This window comes from Jaculus jaculus, chromosome 4, assembly GCF_020740685.1.
Source record: "Jaculus jaculus isolate mJacJac1 chromosome 4, mJacJac1.mat.Y.cur, whole genome shotgun sequence".
NCBI classification, from domain to species: Eukaryota; Metazoa; Chordata; class Mammalia; order Rodentia; family Dipodidae; genus Jaculus; species Jaculus jaculus.
Window position 1 is genome coordinate 14438971 of NC_059105.1, and position 19283 is coordinate 14458253.

Here is a 19283-nt window from a genome sequence, read left to right on the forward strand (position 1 = left end):
ACCCAGGTTCGATTCCCCAGGACCCATGTAAGCCAGATGCACATGGGGGCACATGCATCTGGAATTCATTTGCAGTGGCTAGAGACCCTGGTGTGCCCATTCTCTCTGTCTCTTCTCTATCTCTTCCTCTACTTGCAAGTAAATAAATAAAAAATTTTAAAAAATGAGCACCTTCAGGTAATAAAACCACAGATCAATCACTGGGACCTCATGAAATTACAAAGATTTTGCTCTGCAAAGGACACAATGAAAAAAGCAAAGAGGCAACCTACAGAATGGGAAAAAATCTTCGCCAGCTATATATCTGATAGAGGATTAATATCTAGGATATACAAAGAACTCAAAAAGTTAAATAATAAGGAATCAAACAAGCCAATCAAAAAATGGGCTATGAAGCTAAATAGAGCATTCTCAAAGGAAGAAATACAAATGGCATATAAGCATCTAAAAAAATGTTCCACGTCACTAGCCATCAGGGAAATGCAGATTAAAACTACATTGAGATTCCATCTCACTCCTGTCAGATTGGCCACCATCATGAAAACAAATGATCATAAATGTTGGCGGGGATGTGGAAAAACAGGAACCCTTCTACACTGCTGGTGGGAATACAATCTGGTCCAGCCATTGTGGAAATCAGTGTGGAGGTTCCTAAAACAGCTAAAGATTGATCTACCATATGACCCAGCTATAGCACTCCTAGGCATATATTCAAAGGACTCATCTCATCTCCTTAGAAATACGTGCTCAACCATGTTTATTGCTGCTCAATTTATAATAGCTGGGAAATGGAACCAGCCTAGATGTCCCTCAACTGATGAGTGGATAATGAAGATGTGGCACATTTATACAATGGAGTTCTACTCAGCAGTAAAGAAAAATGAAGTTATGAAATTTGCAGAAAAATGGATGGACCTGGAAGAGATTATGCTAAGTGAGGTAACCCAGGCCCAGAAAGCCAAGTGCCACATGTTTTCTCTCATATGTGGATACTAGCTACAGATGACTGGGCTTCTGCGTGGGAATGAAAATACTTAGTAGCAGAGGCCAGTGAGTTAAAAGGGAGACATAAAGGGAAGAGAAAGGAAGGGAGGAGGGTACTTAATAGGTTGATATTATATATATATGTAAGTACAATGATTGTTATGGGGACGTAATATGATAGAGAATGGAATTTCAAAGGGGAAAGTGTGGGGGGTGGGGAGGGAGGGAATTACCATGGGATTTTTTTAATAAAAATGCTAATAAAAAAAATAAAATAAAAAAATAAAAAATAAAAATAAATAAAAAATGAGCACCTTAAGCTGGGCGTGGTGATGCACGCCTTTAATCCCAGCACTTGGGTGGCAGGGGTAGGAGGATCACCATGATTTCGAGGCCACTCTGAGAATACAGAGTGAATTCCAGGTCAGCCTGGGCTAGAGAGAGACCCTACCTCAAAAAAAAAAAAAAAAAGAGCACCTGTTTACTTCATTGCACATGACTTCTAGTGTCCTTTAATATTAGTGACAACTCAGGTGTTTTCTCATCCAATCCTCAATTCTCCAGTCCTTACTTCCAAAATCTAGAGCAGAGAAATCAGACTTTACTACTCTTTTGGACAAACAGGTTGGGAAAGACTAGATGACTTGGGGCAAGTCACTTCTATTATGATATCCTGATAAGTGCCTGATTACTTAATGCCTTTGGGTGTTTCAATGGATTGATCTTTCTGGAATGTTCTACCTACTTTCCTGCCTCATCCATCTGGCACACAGCTATATATTCTTCAAATCTTAGCACAGATGACTTCCTTCTACAAGATTTCTTAGAGGACTCACTAGATAGTAATAATGGTATCTTCTTCAGTGTGTTTCTTTTTTTTTAAAAAAAATTTTTTCTTTATTTCAGAGAGAGAGAAAGATGCAAACGAGATAAATAGAGAATAGGCACAACAGGGCCTTCAGCCATTGCAAACAAACTCCAAACATATGTGCCACCTTGTTGAACATCGGTCCTTAGGTTTCACAGGCAAGCACCTTAACAGCTAAGCCATCTCTCTAGACCTTCAGTGATGTTTCTGCATATAGAAAGTCCTAAAGGATATTTCACTTTCTTATCCTTGACTATCTCTAGTCCCTTCAAGGTGAGGACTTTCTTTTACACATGTGGCATATAGCACATGGTGAAAATTCAGTAACTGTTTGTTATATTAACTTGACCTGAACCTTTGTTATCATATGAAAGGGGTGGAGAATCACAGAAAAATGAAAACCAACGAAATCTGGAGATTGAAGTATATTACCATAAGGATGTCCCTCCTAAATGCTGGCTCTGAGTCATCTGGCTGGGCCAACAGCTTTCCTAGCAGGTCCAGAAAAAGGTTAGCAGCCTCCTGAAACACCTGTAAGCTGGGGAAAAAATGAGTTCTTGGCATCTTCTCATCTACTAAAGACTAGATATGGTAAATGGGTTGGGGTTCTGGGCAGATAGAAGAATCTCGCATCTCTGCAAAGGAACATATTAGACTGTTCCCTCTTCTCCTCCACAAAATACACACACAGCCAGGCATGATGGTGCATGTCTTTAATCCCAGCATTTGGAAGGCAGAGGTAGGAGTACTGCTGTGAGTTCGAGGCCAGCCTGGAACTACATAGAGTTCCAGGCCAGCCTGGGCTAGAAGAAAAACCTACCTCAAAACACACACAGCAAAAAGCCGGGTGTGGTGGTGCATGCCTTTAATCCTAGCTCTCGCAAGGCAGAGGAAGGACTGCTGTCAGTTCGAGGCTACCCTGAGACTACATAGTGAATTCCAGGTCAGCCTGGGCTACAGTGAGACCCTACCTCAAGAAACCAAACAACAGTAAGCCAGCATGGTGGTGCACGCCTTTAATCCCAGCACTCTGGAGGCAGAGGTAGGAGGATTGTTCAAGGTCACCCTGAAACTACATAATGAATTTCAGGTCAGCATGGGTTAGAGCAAGACCCAACCTCAAAAACACACACACATACACACACACATCCCCCAAAACACGCACACATGTGTGTGTGCACACAGTCTCATATACATGTCCTTTAAGCCCTTTTTTCTGCTATTTTTACATCTTGACCATCCTATTTAGGCCCACTGTAACTGATGATGCTGAATGACAGGAATTTGAGGGCCACTCAGCTGAAACATTACCCTATCATACATAGAAGCAACTTCTTACTTGGCCTCTTCCTAATGAAGAGCGGGAGAAATGGAGTAGAAACAATCCATTAGAGCAAAAGCTTTTCTCCTCCTACCTGTCACCTGTCTGGCTCCTCTCCAGATTGAAGGAGCATGCAAAGTAAGCCTGAAGCACAGCTGTCAGCTCCCGCAGGAAGGCCCCACACCATGGTTGCTGCCAAGGAAGAGAGGAAGGGGCAATGTGAGAGATGAAAACCCAGAGGAGAAAAAGCAGTAGCAAAGGCACACAGAGAGCCAATCAAGTTTCCCAAAGGGGAAGTGACGTATGGACAAAGAAGGTCAAGAGGAAACAGTGTTGGCCAACAGGTCACAAACAGCTCTCTTATTTAGCTTGTGCAGCATTGGTTTTTCTGAGGCAGGGCCTCACGCTAGCCCAGGCTGACCTGGAATTCACTATGTAGTCTCAGGATGGTCTTGAACTTGTGGTGATCCTCCTACCTCTGTTTCCCAAGTGCTGAGATTAAAGGCATATGCCACCATGTCTGGGTTGTGCAGCATTTTGTAATGGAAGCAATTCTATTTTTCAAAAACTGTGTCTTTTCAATGCCTCTCATTTGCCTGAGTCCCACAGGCATCAGCAGAGTGCAGCATGGCAGTTGCCTTAGCTGAGGCCCCTTCAGCTCCCAGGGCCCCTGTTCACTGAGCTCCCTGTGCCAGGACAGTGTGGGGAAGTAAAGGTTTTCTTCCAAACACACTGATTTTCAATCCTAGCTATTCCACCTATCATCTCTTGGGCCACATATGAGTTAGTGACCATAAGAATCAATCTCTAACCTTCACTATCCTGCTCTATAAAATCAGGTAATAAAGCCCAGGATTCAACACTACAAAGCAAAATATTCCAAATATTGGGAAATTATACATTAAAAAATCTGCATTTCTACCTTCACTTAGAAAACCAGATCTAGAACACTGGCTTTGATTTCTACAGAGGCTGGAAAGATGACTCAGAAGTTAAAGGCACTTACATGCAAATCCTGACAACCATGGTTTAATTCTCTAGATGCACAAAGTGGTAGGCAACGTACATCTGGAGTTCAATTGCAGCAATAGGAAGCCCTGGCATGCCTATTCTCTCCCTCCCTCTCTCTCATAAATAAATAAATAAATATTTTCCACAGGGGAGGCTGGGGAGATGGCTCAGCAGTTACAAGTACTTGCTTGCAAAGCCTGGGTTTGATTCCCCAGTACTCATGTAAAGCGTGATACACAAAGTGACGCATGCATCTGGAATTCACCTGCAGTGGTAGGAGGCCCTGGCATGCCTATTCTTTCTTTCCCTCTTTCTCTAATTAATTAATTTAGTTAAAAAATTTTCCACATGGGGGAAATGTCTCAGAAGTTAAATGCACTTGTTTGCAAAGTGTTGGTTTGATCCCCAGGACTCATGTAAAGCCCACTGCAAAGTGGCACATGCATCTGGTGGGAGTCCCTGGTGCACACATTCAATCTCGCTCTCTCAAATAAAATATTCCACATGGCAGCAATGAGATGGAGCCGACCCATTTAGAGAGGGCATGCGATGTTTATCATACTCCCCACTACTCACAAAGCTATCCACATAGCCTACATTGACTTATGTAATTATCTAGCTCCAGAAGGCACTAGGGCTTTCAACTGATGGTCTTATGATTAGAAAAAGGAGAATAGGGCCAGGTACAGTGGCACACACCTGTAATCCCAGCAATGGGATTACATAGTGAATTCCTGGTTGCCCTGGGCTAAAGTGACACCCTATCTTGAAATAAAAAACAAAACAGATGGGCTGGAGAGATAGCTCAGTGGTTAAGGCGCTTGCCTGCAAAGCTAAAGGACCCAGGTTTGATTCTCTAGTACCCATGGAAAGCCAGAGGCACCAGGTGGCCCATGCATCTGGAGTTTGTTGCAGTGGCTAGGCCTTGGTGTGTCAATTTTCTCTCTCTCTGGCTGCTGCTTTCTCTCTCTCTCTTTCAAACAATATCAAAAACAAAAAACGAACATAAAAAAAAAAAAAAACTACTTATGAGGCTGGAGGGATGGCTCAGCAGTTAAGGTGCCTGCCTGCAAAACCTAACAACCGAGTTTTAATTCCCCAGTACCCACATACAGCTAGATACACAAAGTGGCGCATGCATCTGGAATTCATTTGCAGCAACTAGAGGCCCTGGCGTGCTCATTCTCTCTCTCTCTCTCCCTCTGTCTCTCCCTATCTGCTTACAAATAAATAAATTTTAGAAAGAAGAAAAAGGAGACTATGATACAGAACTGGCAGTTCAAAGGGGGGAGTACAAGGAAAAGGACCGCCTGTTGTTCCTCTGAGGCTGCTGGTGCAATACATACCTGCTGGATACTGTTGCTCTCCTGGCTGTGCCGGAGGAGACTCAGGGGTAGCTCAGGCAGCCCTGTCTCTCGGCAGAAGGAATACAAAGGAGCAGAGTCACTGCAGCTGGACAGGAGACTGCTCAGGACCCGGAGTGCAGGGAGGAGCTGGGAAGCACCCTCCAGGACATCTTTCAGGATCTAGAGGACACAGGGAAAGAGGTAGCAATTAATATGATCATAGGTAAAAGGAGAAGTACAAATACCAAATGTCTCCAAGGAACTGGCAAAGCAGACCAAATATTACATTCCTTTTATCAAACTCTAAAATCCAAGGAAGACAAGGAAAAAAAAACAAAACAAAATAAAACAAAACAGGAAATTACCAGAGACCATGACTACAGAAGATCACCTGAATCATACCATTAGTGACCGAAGGACCGGGAGACCTCAGGATCTCTGATAGGTCTCTGCTGCCATTACTATTTGCTCTACTTTCTACTCTCTTCTGAAAATTAAAACCAATGGGTCAAAACAATGTTAATAACTTTAAGAGACAAAACATCATTAAATTCTGGACCAAGGGCTGACAAACTATAGCCCATGGGCCAAATCTAACCTGACATATGTACAAAGCCTTTGCAGTATTGTGTTTTTTGTTTAATTTATTTGACAGAAAGAGAGGGAGACAGAGAGAGAGAGAAAAAGAGGCAAACACATGGAAGCACACACAAATATTAAAATAAATAAATAAATAAACACTCTAGCCCAAGCTGACCTGGAATTCACTATGTAGTCTCAGGGTAGCCTTGAACTCTGGGCAATCCTCTTACCTCTGCCTCCTGAGTGCTGGAATTAAAGGCATTGTGCCATTACGCCCAGCAGAACTCTTACCTTTTTTTTGGGGGGGGGGGTGGCGCTTTTCCAGGTAGGGTCTCACTTTAGCTCAGGCTGACCTGGAATTCACTCTGTATTCTCAGGGTGACTTTGAGCTCACTGTGACCCTCCTACCTTTGCCTCCCGAGGACTGGGATTAAAGGCATGTGCCACCACACCTGGCCACTTTTTAAAAATATATATATTGCTATACTTTAAAGCTTGTCAGTAACAATTACGTGGAAATGTGCTTTCCCTCATTGTTTTCATATTTACACAAGAGCCTCCATTTTTGCCTCTTGGCCTACAATGAGAGAAAGCTTGTTGATCCCGATCTAACAGATACTTTCTCCTTCAGAAAGGGAAATTGGAGGCCTGCTCTTTCTGTGTTCCTCTAACTTCCTCCTTGAAAGAATAGTAAGAGGACACTTTCTCTCTTTACACCAGTGTTTTCCCTCTTTCTCTCTTTCTTTTTCTTCTTCTTTTTTTTTTTTTTTTTCTTTGGTTTTTCAAGGTAGGGTTTCACTCTAGCTGACCTGGAATTCACTATGTAGTCTCAGGGTGGCCTTGAACTCATGATGATCCTCCTACCTCTGCCTCTCAAGTGCTGGGATTAAAGGCATGCACCACCACATCTGGCTAGTGTTTTCTTTTTATTGTTACTTTATTTTAGAGAGAGAGAGAGAGAGAGGGCGGGCGCCTTAGCCACTGAACCCAAACTCCAGATGCTTGCACCACCTAGTGGGTATTGCAGCCTTGTGCTTGCCTCACCTTTGTAAGTCTGGCTAACATGGGATCTGGAGAGTTGAACGTGGGTCCTTAGGCTTCACAAGCAAGTACCTTACTACTAAGCTATCTCTCCACCCCCAGTCAGTGTTTTCTAAAGTTTCATCTCTGAAAAATCCAAATCCCACCCACAGCATCTTCTGCCCATTACCTGCTCTCCAGTTTCGTGCATCTGACTCTGGATGCGCTGACAGAAGTCAGGATTACACAGTAGGGTGAGAGGGGCTTTCAGCTGCAAGGGCACAGGCTCAGTAGACTCCAGGAAGCATTGCCACTCATCATCACTGTCTGGCTCCTGGGCATGGAGAATGAAAGTGGTCAAAAGGAGTGCCAAAATCACAGGGTCACAACTTCCAATCTCAGATTAGAAATCAAGAGTTCTGAAATAACTGTAAACAGCCTGTATCCTTGGGACAAATGTAAGACTTTAGACACCAACCACAAAAGACACAGTGGGCAGTATGATAAAGAGTCTTAGGAAATCCCTTGGAGAGGACTAGTATGTGTGCATATAGAGATACCCAGGGCGGGAGAGATGGCTTAGCGGTTAAGGTACTTGCCTGCAGAGCCTAAGGACTCATGTTGTAGTCTTAAGGTCCCACATAAGCCAGATGTACAAGGTGATGCAAGCACGCAGGTTGCACATGTGCATAAAGTGGTATATATGTCTAGAGTTCGATTACAGTGGCTGGAGGCCCTAGCATGCCAATTCTATCTCTCACATTTAAAAAAAAAAAAAAAAAGATACCTAGAAAGAGGTCCACTGTTGCGTGGTTGAAAATAACAAAACATGTAAACATCATAAAGTCAATCCATTATTTATTTATTTATTTATTTATTTGATGTTTCGAGGTAGGATCTCCCTCTAGCTCAGGCTGATCAGGAATTCACTATGTAGTCTCAGGGTGGCCTCGAATTCACAGTGATCCTCCTATCTCTGCTTCCTGAGTGCTGGGATTAAAGGTGTGCACTACCATGCCCAGCTAGTCAATCCATTCTTTTTTTTGGGGGGGGGTTCAAGGTAGGGTCTCACGCTGGTCCAAGCTGACCTGGAATTAACTATGTAGTCTCAGGAAATATTATGGAAATATTATGAAATATTAGGAAATATTATGGGGTCAATAAAAAGATTTTAGGTCTAAGAACGCATCACCAAAAATACATAAACTGAATCTAACCATGAGGAAACATCAATTTGAGGAATATTCTATGGGATAACTGGCTTATGAACTATTCTAGTTTGCATAAGCTTTAAGTGTGTTCTCCCAAAGGTTTGTGTGCTAGAGTTGTGATCTCAACATAGTGGTATTAAGAGATGTTGGAAAATTATGGTTTGTTTTTTGTTTTTCGAGGTAGGGTCTTGCTCTAGCCCAGGCTGACCTGGAATTCACTATGTAGTCTCAGGGTGGCCTCGAACTCATGGTAATCTTCCTACCTCTGCCTCACAAGTGCTGGGATTAAAGGCATGTGCCATCATGCCTGGCATCAAATAAATAAATAAGCAAAATTTAAAAACAAAACTCTAAAACCTTGAGCCTGGACTCACCCAACCTCTCCTGCTTTCTATAATGAGCTATGCACCCCTTTTGTTGTGATGCCATTAGCCATGAAGACCTCCTCATCTGAGTCAAACCAATATCAGTGTCTTGCTCATGAGCCTCAAAACTATAATTTTATTAGTCCAGGAAAAAGATTTTAATAAAGTACATTACTGGAGTAGTTGACAGAATTTAAATACAGATTATAGGTTATCTTACTAATCTATTTACGGTTGTTACAATAACAGTATTGTGTCCATGTGAAATTTCTGATCTTTATAATCATGCCAAGTGAATGACTGACTGTATTCTTAGGAAAAATGTACTGAAGTATTTAGGGTTGGAAACATGTCTACAACTTATGCCAAAATGATTAAAAAAGACAGTGTATCCATATAAACCCAGAGAATAACACAACAAATGTTATAAAGTTTTGAATCTGGGTGTAAAAGGAACTAAAATTTGAATGGTTTTGTCATGGAGTTAGTTCCAGATCAGCATGGGCTACAGTGAGAGCCTATCTTGAAAAAAAACAAAAATAAGCAGGGCATGGTGACACACATCTTTAATCCCAGAACTTCGAAGGCAGAGGTAGGAAGATTGCTGTGGGTTCCAGGCCACCCTGAGATTACATAGTGAATACCAGATCAGTCTGGGCTAGAGCAAGACCCTACCTAAAAATAAATAAATAAATAAGAAAGCCAGGTGCAGTGCCACACACCTTTAATCCCAGCACTCGGAAGGCAGAGATAGGATTGCCATGAGTTTGAGGCCACCCTGAGACTGCATAGTGAATTCCAGGTCAGCTTGAACCAGAGAAAGACCCCACCTCGTAAAACCAAAACAATAAATAAATAAAGTTTCCAGACACAGACATGGAGGCACATGCCTATAATAATCCTGGCATTTAGGAGGGTGAAGCAGGATTGTGAGTTCAAGACTATCCTGGGCTACACAGCAAGACCTGTCTCAAAGCAAAAACAAAACCAGAAACAGTTTTCAGGAGTGAGTTATTCCCTCTCTTCTGATCTGCAATGTGGACACATTTTCCTCTTTTCCATCCTATGATCACAAAGACTGGGCCCTAACCTGCTAACATGGTTCATCTCAGACTTTCTAGCCTAAGAGCTTTAAGAAATAAATATTCATTACAAATTACCAGGTCTTAGGCATTCTGTTTTGGCAACATGAAATGGATCAACTCTTTAAGTTGAAACTATTTCAAAATACAAAATTAAGACCTCAAAACAAACACAAAAGATTGAAGAAAAACTATACACTGATGTGGAAAATGCCCTACTAGGTCATATGGTAAAATAGGCATTATAAGAAATACATATAGAATGACTCAGAAATGCAAAAACAGCCAAGCTATGTATTTCTCTGTATACATATACAAGTATGTAAAAGCACAGGAAGTTTGGAAGACAGATTCATGACACTCTTCTCTGGAATTTTTTTTATATCTGGTTTATTTATTTAAGAGAGAGTGAGGATGAGAGAGAAAAACAGATAGAATGAGAGAGAATGGGTATGCCAGGGCCTCTAGCCATTGCAAATGAACATCATATGCAAATACCACCTTGTCCATCAGGCCTATGTGTGTACTCGAGAATTGAACCTGAGTCCTTAGGCTTCACAGGCAAGTGCCTTAACTGCTAAGCCATCTCTCTAGCCCCTTCCCCTTTTTACACATGTATGCATGTATGAACATGTGGAGGCCAAAGGTCAAAGTTAGATGTCTCCTTCAGTCATTCTCCACTTTATTTTTTTAGTTTAGTTTAGTTATGTTTATGAAGTAGGGTCTCACTCTAGCCCAGGCTGACCTAGAATTTTCTATGTAGTCTCAGGCTGGTCCTCCAACTCACAGCGATTCTCCTACCTTAGCCTCCTAAGTGCTGGGATTAAGGGTGTGCACCACCATACGTGTATGTGTTTTTATTTATTTGTTTGGTTTTTTTCGAGGTATGGTCTTGCTGTAGCCCAGGCTGACCTAGAATTCACTCAGTAGTCTTATGTTGGCCTTGAACTCATTGCAATCCTCCTACCTCTGCCTCCCAAGTGTTGGTATTAAAGGCATGTGCCATCACACCCAGCTCTACTTTTTATTTTTTTAATATTTTATTTATTTATTTGAGAAAGAGGCAGATAGAAGGAATGTGTGCACCAGGGCCTCTAGCCACTGCAAATGAACTTCAAACACGTGCCACCTTGTGTATCTGATGGCTTTATGTGGGTAGTGGAGTCCTTTGGCTTTGCAGGTAAGTGCCTTAACCACTAAGCCATCTCTCCAGCACTCCCCCGCCCCCCTTTTTTTCCTCAAGGTAGGGTCTTGCTCTAACCCAGAACTGACCTGGAATTTACTATGTAATCTCAGGCTGGCCTCAAACTCACAGCAATCCTCCTACCTCTGCCTTGCAGTGCTGGGATTAAAGGTGTGTGCTACCACGCCTGGCTTCGCCTAATTTTTTCAGACAGTCTCCCATTGAACCTAGAGTTCACTGATTCACCCAAACTATCTGACACATGCCAAGGATTCCCTGTCTCTCTCTCCCAGTACCGAGATTACAAGTGTGCATCAATGTAGCTGGTTTTTACATAGGTACTAGGGATCAGAACTCAGATCCTCATGCTTGAGTGGCAAACACTTTACTCACTGAGCCCATCTCCTCAGCCCTACAACTTTTATTTTTATCTACGCATTCCAATTTTTGAATATTACATGTTCAGATATATGTGAAATCGATATTGATAATAAAGCCATTTGTTTTTCTTTCTTTTTTTTTTTTTTTGGTTTTCTGAGGTAGGGACTCCCTCTAGCTCAGGCTGACCTAGAATTCACTATGTAGTCTCTCAGGGTAGCCTCAAATTCTCAGCAATCTTCCTAGCTCTGCCTTCAGAGTGCTGGGATTAAAGGCATGTGCCACCATGGCTGGCTTAATAAAGCCATGTTTGATATAAAGAGAATTCATATTTAGAGCTCATACTGTTCTAGAAAAGCATTCACCTAGACTCAAAGTCTCACAGTAGAGATAAGGCCAAGAAGAGCCCCTGGGCCTCACCTCGTTTTCTAGGTCTACTGCGTCAATGTTCCGCTGACCCTCCACCTCTGGTCTGAGCTCTGGGGATGCTTGTTCACAATCCAGGCTGACATGTGTTTCCCTGCCAGAGGAAGGTGGGGAGTAGGATGAGTTCCAGTCCTGCGAGGCTTAGCCTTATGACCTTTCCTCCCTCCAGGAATAGGTAAGGAATGGGCAGTAAGTTATATAGGTAAAAAGAGGAAATTTCCTTTTGGGGCATGGGATATGGCTGCATGACCTCCATATACAAAACCTTCCAATTTGGTCTGATGCTCAAGCAGACATTATTTATAGTTTTCACCTATGATTCTCTACTCAAATAATCCTCCCTTCTGGACAAAAATTATCCTTTCCCTTTCAGTCAAAGTACAATTGGGATGTGAAGACAAAGTCCTCAAGTTTGCTGATGAATCATAGTATCATAATTAGAGCCCAAGAACCCAGGGCTCCTAAAGTTCTGCCTATATTTAGTTTTCTTTATTTTTGAGACAGAGAGAGCACATGGCAGTTCCAAGGCCGCCTGCTTCTGCCACTTTGTGAGTGTAGCTTTATGTGGGTACTGGGGAATTGAACCTGGGCTATGAGGCTTTGTTAGCAAACCACCTTTAATCACTGAGTAATCTCTCTAACCATCTGCCTATATTTAGACAACAGCTACTTATAGAGAACATTCATTTCATAACTAAAGATCTATAAAATACCTCTCCCTTCACCCCAGTCTGTAAACTACCTCACCCTCCTTACCCAGGGGCAAGGGCAGCTGCTTGAGCCTCTTTCTCTGCCCAGTTGCTTTTCATTTCTGAAGCCATGATAACAGCTGAAATGCTCGATTTCTGAGGAGGGGCCTTAGCTTCAGGCAAAGGGAATGTGCCAGGAGTCTTTTCTTCTTGCTCAAGGGCAGGTCCTGCATTTTGGTCTTTCTGTGAGAGGTGGGTAGGAGACAATTGATCAGAACTCTTTGGATAATATGGATCCTATTATTCCTGGCCTTTTCTGAATTCTCTAGAAAGTTACCTCCTTCTCTAATTTACCCAGTCACTAGCCTAGCTATGTTACATGGTCTCCTCTGGTTCACACACCTTTCGCTTGGCCTCCTCGGCTATGTGTTTACAGGCCTGGCGTAGAATGCGAGACTGGTTACCCTTGGGGGCCAGGCGATGGGCCTGTTCATCCTTTAGGACTTGAAGTTCTGGGGGTAGGCGACTGGTGAAAGGGGTGCCCAAATCTGAGCCAGCTGGTTCCGTTATTACTGAAGAGAGGGGAGAAGGGGAAGACACAATTATTGTACAGTTGCAGCCACCATGTCTACTTGGCTAGGGACAACTTCACTGTTTCCAGACTTCTGTGGAAAGAGACTGTTTTGATAATGTGACAAGAATAGAGCAAGAGTAGCAAACATTAGGCAAAGGGCTAGGAAAAAGCTTGAACTGACAGAAGAAAGAAAGTGTGCAATCAAGATGATGGGAGAAGGAAGGAAGAGTGGAGAAAATCCTAGGTAGTGCCAGAGCCTGGGAACCCTGAAGACTCACTGGTGACATGACCAGCAATAAAAGGATGATACAAGAGGTCTGGCCAGGACAGGCGTTGCCGGGGATCCTTGGTGAGCAGTCCCTGCAGGAAGTTCTGTGGAGAGAAATAATACTCCATCAACCATCGCTTCCCTTCCCTCTAGTCTCTCTCTGACCTAACAGCAGCACTGCAAGTCAACACTCCCAAATCCATTCTTACAGCAGCTTGACCATATCCACGACAATCCTTTCTTTGGGTGTCCGTGTCCAGGTCAACCACTGCTTCTCTTTCCAGGGAGCCCCAATTCCTGTTCATGAATATTCTATAACCCACAAGTAAAAACAGAAATCTCAATGTCATTCAATTTCTGGAGAAGGGAGAAAAACCTAGGAGGAATATGGAATATCATCTTCAGAAAGCAAACATTCAAAGGAGTTTGTTTGTTCTCCCTTTCACCGTGTTTTGTTTTTGTTTTTGTTTTTGTTTTTTTGTTTTTGTGGATGGGTAGGAAGATACTTTGTGGTCTCAGGGCTGGGTAGATGGCTTAGCAGTTAAGGTGCTTGCCTCAAAGCCAAAAGACCCAGGTTCAATCCCCCAGGACCCATATAAGCCAAATGCACAGGTTGGCATGTGGGTCTGGAGTTCTTATTCAGGGCTAGAGATCCTGGCATGCCCATTTTCTCTCTCTCTCTCACATAAATAAATAAAAATAAAATAAAACACTCTCTCAATCAAGGATGGTGGCACACACCTTTAAACCCAGCACTTGGGAGGAAGAGGTAGGAGGATATCACTGTGAATCTGAGGCCAACCTGAGACTATAGGGAGAGTTCCCAGTCAGCTTGGTCATGAGTCAGACCCTACCTGAAAACAAACAAACAAACAAACAAACAAACAAAAAAATCCCACAAAATCATTTTCTGTTGGGTTGGGAAGATGGACCATGGTTAAAGGTGCTTGCCTATAAAGCCTTCCAGTCTAGGTTAAATCCCCTAATACCCACATAAAGCCAGACACAAAAAGTGGCCTATCCATCTGGAGTTCGTTTGCAATGGCAAGAAGCCCTGCATGCCCATACTCTCTCTCTCTCTGTTAAATAAATAAACACACACACACACACACACACTTAAAAAGGCAATCCGGCCGGGCAAAGTGGCACATGCCTTTAATCCTAGCACTCAGGAAGCAGAGGTAGGAGGATCAGCATGAGTCCAAGGTCATCCTGGAACTACATAGTGAATTCCAAGTCAGCCTGGGCTAGAGTAAGACCCTACTTTGAAAAGTAAAAATAAAATTTAAAAATTAAAAAAAAGAACACTATCTCTCCCCCTCTGGTGGCTTGAAACGACTTCCTAATATGATCAAGCACAGCCTTCCTGCATGGGTTGTAGGAGTTACTCCCAGCTTTGGGAGGCCTTAGAATACTCTCCTGCTGTACATCCCTGCAGGAGAAAAGCAAGGTTGTTTGTCCTATCCTTGCAGTTTTACACAAGCTCTGGAAAAGGATTCTGATATAAAAGTTATCTTCAGGCTGAAGAGGTGGCTTAGCAGTTAAGGTGCTTGCCTATGAAGCCTAAGGACCCAGGTTTGATTCCCTAGTACCCATGTAAGCCAGAGGCACAAGGTGGCGCATGAGTCTGGAGCTTGTATGCAGTAGCTAAAGGCCCTAGCATGCCCATTCTCTCTCTCTCCATCTTCTTCTCTCTCTCTCTCTCCTTTTAAGTATTTATCTAAATTAAATTTAAAAACTTTTTTTTAAAGTTATCCTCTTTGAACTCCCCTTACCTTGAAACAGGGACTGATGGTAGAGGGCCAGCGCACAGGGTCTTTGAGAATGAGGCTGACTAGCTGAAAGATGCTCGTTGTGTAGAAGGGAGGGGTACCTACAGCCAGCTCATATAGGATGCAGCCTACAGACCAGAGGTCAGCTGTGTGGTCATATGGTCGTTCCTCCACCAGCTCTGGAGACATATAGAGTGGTGTGCCTTTGATAGATGTCAGCACCATTGTATTGGTGCTCATAGCCCGGGCAAATCTGATGATGGGATAGGAATGGAAAGGGAAGATATCATCTAAACATGGTCCCAACTAGAAAATTAAATCTGGTCATACTACTTGCTATGTATGAGATATTCTGAATCAGAACACACAGAGCACCTTTGCTTAGTTCCAAAGGACCCAGCAGGAGGCCCAATCTCCAGCTCACGTTTTATTTTATTTTATTTTATTTTTTTGGTTTTTCGAGGTAGGGTCTCACTCTGGTCCAGGCTGACCTGGAATTAACTCTGTAGTCTCAGGGTGGCCTTGAACTCACGGCGATCCTCCTACCTCTGCCTCCTGAGTGCTGGATTAAAGGCGTGCGCCACCATGCCCAGCTCAGCTCACATTTTAGAATGAAGCCCAAGCAATTCAGGCAGGTGGTTTAAGACTCCTTGAAGTAGAAACATGGATGGAAGCTCAGAAACCCTACCCAAAGTCACAAAGCTTGATGCCACCACCCTTGGCAAGAAGAATGTTCTGAGGCTTCATGTCTCGGTGTAGGATGCGGTGGGAATGCAGATAGTACAGGGCTGACACCAACTGGGCAGCAATGGCCTGAACCTAGAGGTCAGACAGGTGGGAGGAAAAAAGAAAAGATCAGGAGAAGGAGCCAGCTGAGAAGCCAAACACTTCCAGTACTGCTGATTGGTCTTTCGTCTTTTTCCCTTTCTCCAGAGCCTCACACTATACCTTCCTCAGCTTTTGTTCCCCTTGTTAACTCATTCTTTCATTTGATCATTCATTTATTCAAGAAAAATCTTTCTTTTTCTTTTTTCTTTTTTCTTTTTTTTTTTTTTGAAATAGGGTTTCATATAGCTTAAGCTGGCCTCAACTGCACCATGAAGCTGAGAATGACCTTGAACTCCTAGTCCTGTCTTTACCTTTCAAATTCTGGGATTATAAGCATGCATCACCAGCATGCCTGGCTTATGAAAATATATTGGATTTCACTTAATAGCTTTATGATCTTGTACAAATTATACTGTCTCTCAGAGTCACTGTAAGGTGACAATAATACAGCACCTATCTCATCAGGTTATTATAAGGATAATGTGAGTTAAATCACATAAAGCAGTGCTCAGAATGGCACCTGGCTCATAGGAAACATTCAGTACACATTAGCTGTTTTAAATCAACAACATCCCTTTACTCAAGAGAAGTAATCACTCAAAGTCGGCAAATAAGATGATTACTTACAAACAGTGATGATGCCCAGAAGGAAAGTCCTATGATATGGTTTCTGCAGATGGAGTGGGGCTACTTGCTAAAGTATAAAGAAACCTCTAGTATGAATGTCAACAAAATTCCATTGCTGCTGGGCATGGTGGTGCATGCCTTTAAGCCCAGCATTTGGGAGGCCAAGGTAGGAGGATTGCTGTGAGTTCAAGGCCAGCCTGAGACTACACAGTGAACTCCAGCTCACCCTGGGTTAGAGTCAGACCCTGCCTTGAAAAACCAAAAAAATAAAATTCCATTGCTCATCACTATGTCCTGGTGGTGAATTAATCCTATATAACCAAAAACTTATTCTCTTGCTGAATCTAAAGCTTTCTCCTTGAAGGTATAAAAATAACAATGACCAATATCCACAACATTGCTAATAACTATTTAAACACTGATGAATTAACCCGCTAATACCCACAATAGCCTTATGAGGTAAACATTATTAATATCTTCATGATTTTTCAAGGTAGGGTCTCACTGTAGCCCAGGCTAACCTGGAACTCACTCTGTAATCCCAGATTCTCAGTGATCCTCCTACTTCTGCCTCCCGAGTGCTGGGATTAAAGATGTGCACCACCATCCTTGGCACAATATCTCTACTTTTTAAATATTATTTATTTGCAAGCAGAGAAAAATAGGAGAGACACAGAAAGAGAGAATGGGCACACTAGGGCCTCCAGCCACTGCAAATGGACTCTAGATGCATGTGCCACTGTGTGCATCTGGCTTTATGTGGGTACTTTATGGGGAATCAAACCAGGGTCACTACGCATAGCAGGCAAGTGCCTTAACTGCTGGGCCATCTCTCCAGCTCAGTATCTCCACTTCTGAAAGCAGAAACTAAATACAAGTAACTTGTGCATGAGGACTCAGCTACTGAAGGGCAGATCCAAGACTTATACTCAGATACTGTGGCTCCAGTGTTCACAGACTTTACTCTTATACCACACTGCTTCTGGATAAACCTAGAGTCTTCAAAAACCAAGATTCAGGGCTGGAGAGATGGCTTAGTGGTTAAGCACTTGCCTGTGAGGCCTAAGGACCCCGGTTCGAGGCTCGGTTCCCCAGGACCCACGTTAGCCAGATGCACAAGGGGGCGCATGCATCTGGAGTTCGTTTGCAGTGGCTGGAAGCCCTGGCGCGCCCATTCTCAACCTCTCTTTCTGTCTCTTTCTCTCTGTCACTCTCAAATAAATAAAAATGAACAAACAAACAAAAAAAAAAAAAAACAAGATTCAGGGCTGGAGAGATGGCTTAGCAGTTCAGCGCCTGCCTGTGAAGCCTAAGGACCCCAGTTTGAGGCTCGGTTCCCCAGGACCCAGTTAGCCAGATGCACAAGGTGGCGCTCACGTCTGGAGTTCGTTTGCAGTGGCTGGAGGCCCTGGCACGCCCATTCTCTCTCGCTGTCTATCTGCGTCTTTCTCTCTCTGTCTGTCGCTCTCTCAAATAAATGAATAAAAATAAACAAAAAATATTTTTTAAAAAATCAAGATTCTAGTGTGGTGGCACATTCTTAAATCTCAGAACTCAGGAGTCTGAGATAAGAGGATTATTGGGAGTTGGAGACTGCCCTGGGCTTAAGTTTCAGGTCAGAGGGGGGACAGAGAGAAAAATGAGACTCTCAGTACCCTCAGCTTGTCCCACCAGTCTACTCAGACATCAGGGTGGGAAGAAGTTTAAGCCCGAAAGCATACCTGGTCTTCAGGAAGTTTTCCATCATCTTCCAGAATCTGGAAGAGCTCTCCCTCAGCGTAGTCTGTCACCACCACCACCTGCAGGGAGAAAGCAGCGGCAGTAAAGGCTCTATCATGAGCTCTGAGCCTGGGTCATTTGTGCTTGAGTAGAGGTGACCATGACCACCCAAGCACACCTCTTTGTCGGTCTCAAAGCTGTCGAGCATGTGAACAATGTTGGGGTGCCGCAAACCCCGCATGATTTCAATCTCTCGTTGTAAATTCCTCAGCTCTTTCTCTGAGCGCCCCAGTTTTGGGATGAACTTCAGGGCCACCACCTGTCAGTGATTAAAGAAGAGTCAGGGTATAACCACACCATCAGTCTGAGCTAGAGTGAGACCTTGTCTCTAAGGGGGAAAAAATGTTCTGTCAGGGGCCTGTCGAAATTGCTGAGTGGTGAAATTCATTGGCTTGCAAAGCCAGATGGCCCAAGCTCCGTTCTGCAGCTACTGACATAAACCTGGAGGGACATGCATTTGTGAAGGCAAGAGACCCATACACACACGTGCGAACAGGGGAATAATTTTTTTTTTTTTAGGTATGTTGGAATCAGGGCCAGGAACTCATGCTGGTATAAATGCATCCCTTCTGTCCCCAGCTTCCACTGAAAAGATTAACCCTCTTTGTTCACCACCTGAGCAGTGTATTTCTTTCGGCCCTTGTACACTCTCCCAAAAGAGCCTTCTCCAATCATCTCCAACACGTGGTACTTTTCCATGCCCAAGGTTTCACGTCTCTGAGAAGGAAGAAAATATAAATGGTTGCGAAGAGCAGGAGATACAGCTCCACACATCTGGGAGGCCTGGCTCAGGACACGGGAGACCTGGTAAAGTTTAGACACCTGCTTTAGCCTCCCCCCCGCCCCCAGCCCCCCCCCCCCCCGTCTCACAATAATCCACACGGTGGTGGTTGGGGGCGGGGCTTAGGAAGATGATAAGATCTTAGAACCCATGGAGCCCTCCCACCCGGTTTCCAGTTTCCCGCGCCC

The 19283-nt window shown here is 43.5% G+C and overlaps 1 protein-coding gene across 2 annotated transcripts in view; it reads right to left on the reverse strand.

Annotated features, from left to right (window-relative positions):
- The window catches only part of Stk36 (serine/threonine kinase 36), a 36216-nt gene that overhangs the window by 16511 nt on the left and 422 nt on the right, over positions 1-19283 (reverse strand). For both annotated transcript variants that reach the window (XM_045147115.1, XM_004662925.3), the window contains exons 2-14: positions 18930-19031; positions 18433-18573; positions 18257-18334; positions 15769-15899; positions 15084-15333; positions 13319-13412; positions 12869-13038; positions 12534-12709; positions 11772-11871; positions 7323-7466; positions 5531-5710; positions 3268-3365; positions 2285-2390 (exon numbers count right to left, since the gene is read on the reverse strand). In XM_045147115.1, coding sequence (XP_045003050.1) covers positions 2285-2390; positions 3268-3365; positions 5531-5710; positions 7323-7466; positions 11772-11871; positions 12534-12709; positions 12869-13038; positions 13319-13412; positions 15084-15333; positions 15769-15899; positions 18257-18334; positions 18433-18573; positions 18930-19013 — 1752 coding nt within the window. In that variant the 5' untranslated portion in view covers positions 19014-19031. The remainder of the gene's footprint in view (positions 1-2284; positions 2391-3267; positions 3366-5530; positions 5711-7322; positions 7467-11771; positions 11872-12533; positions 12710-12868; positions 13039-13318; positions 13413-15083; positions 15334-15768; positions 15900-18256; positions 18335-18432; positions 18574-18929; positions 19032-19283) is intronic.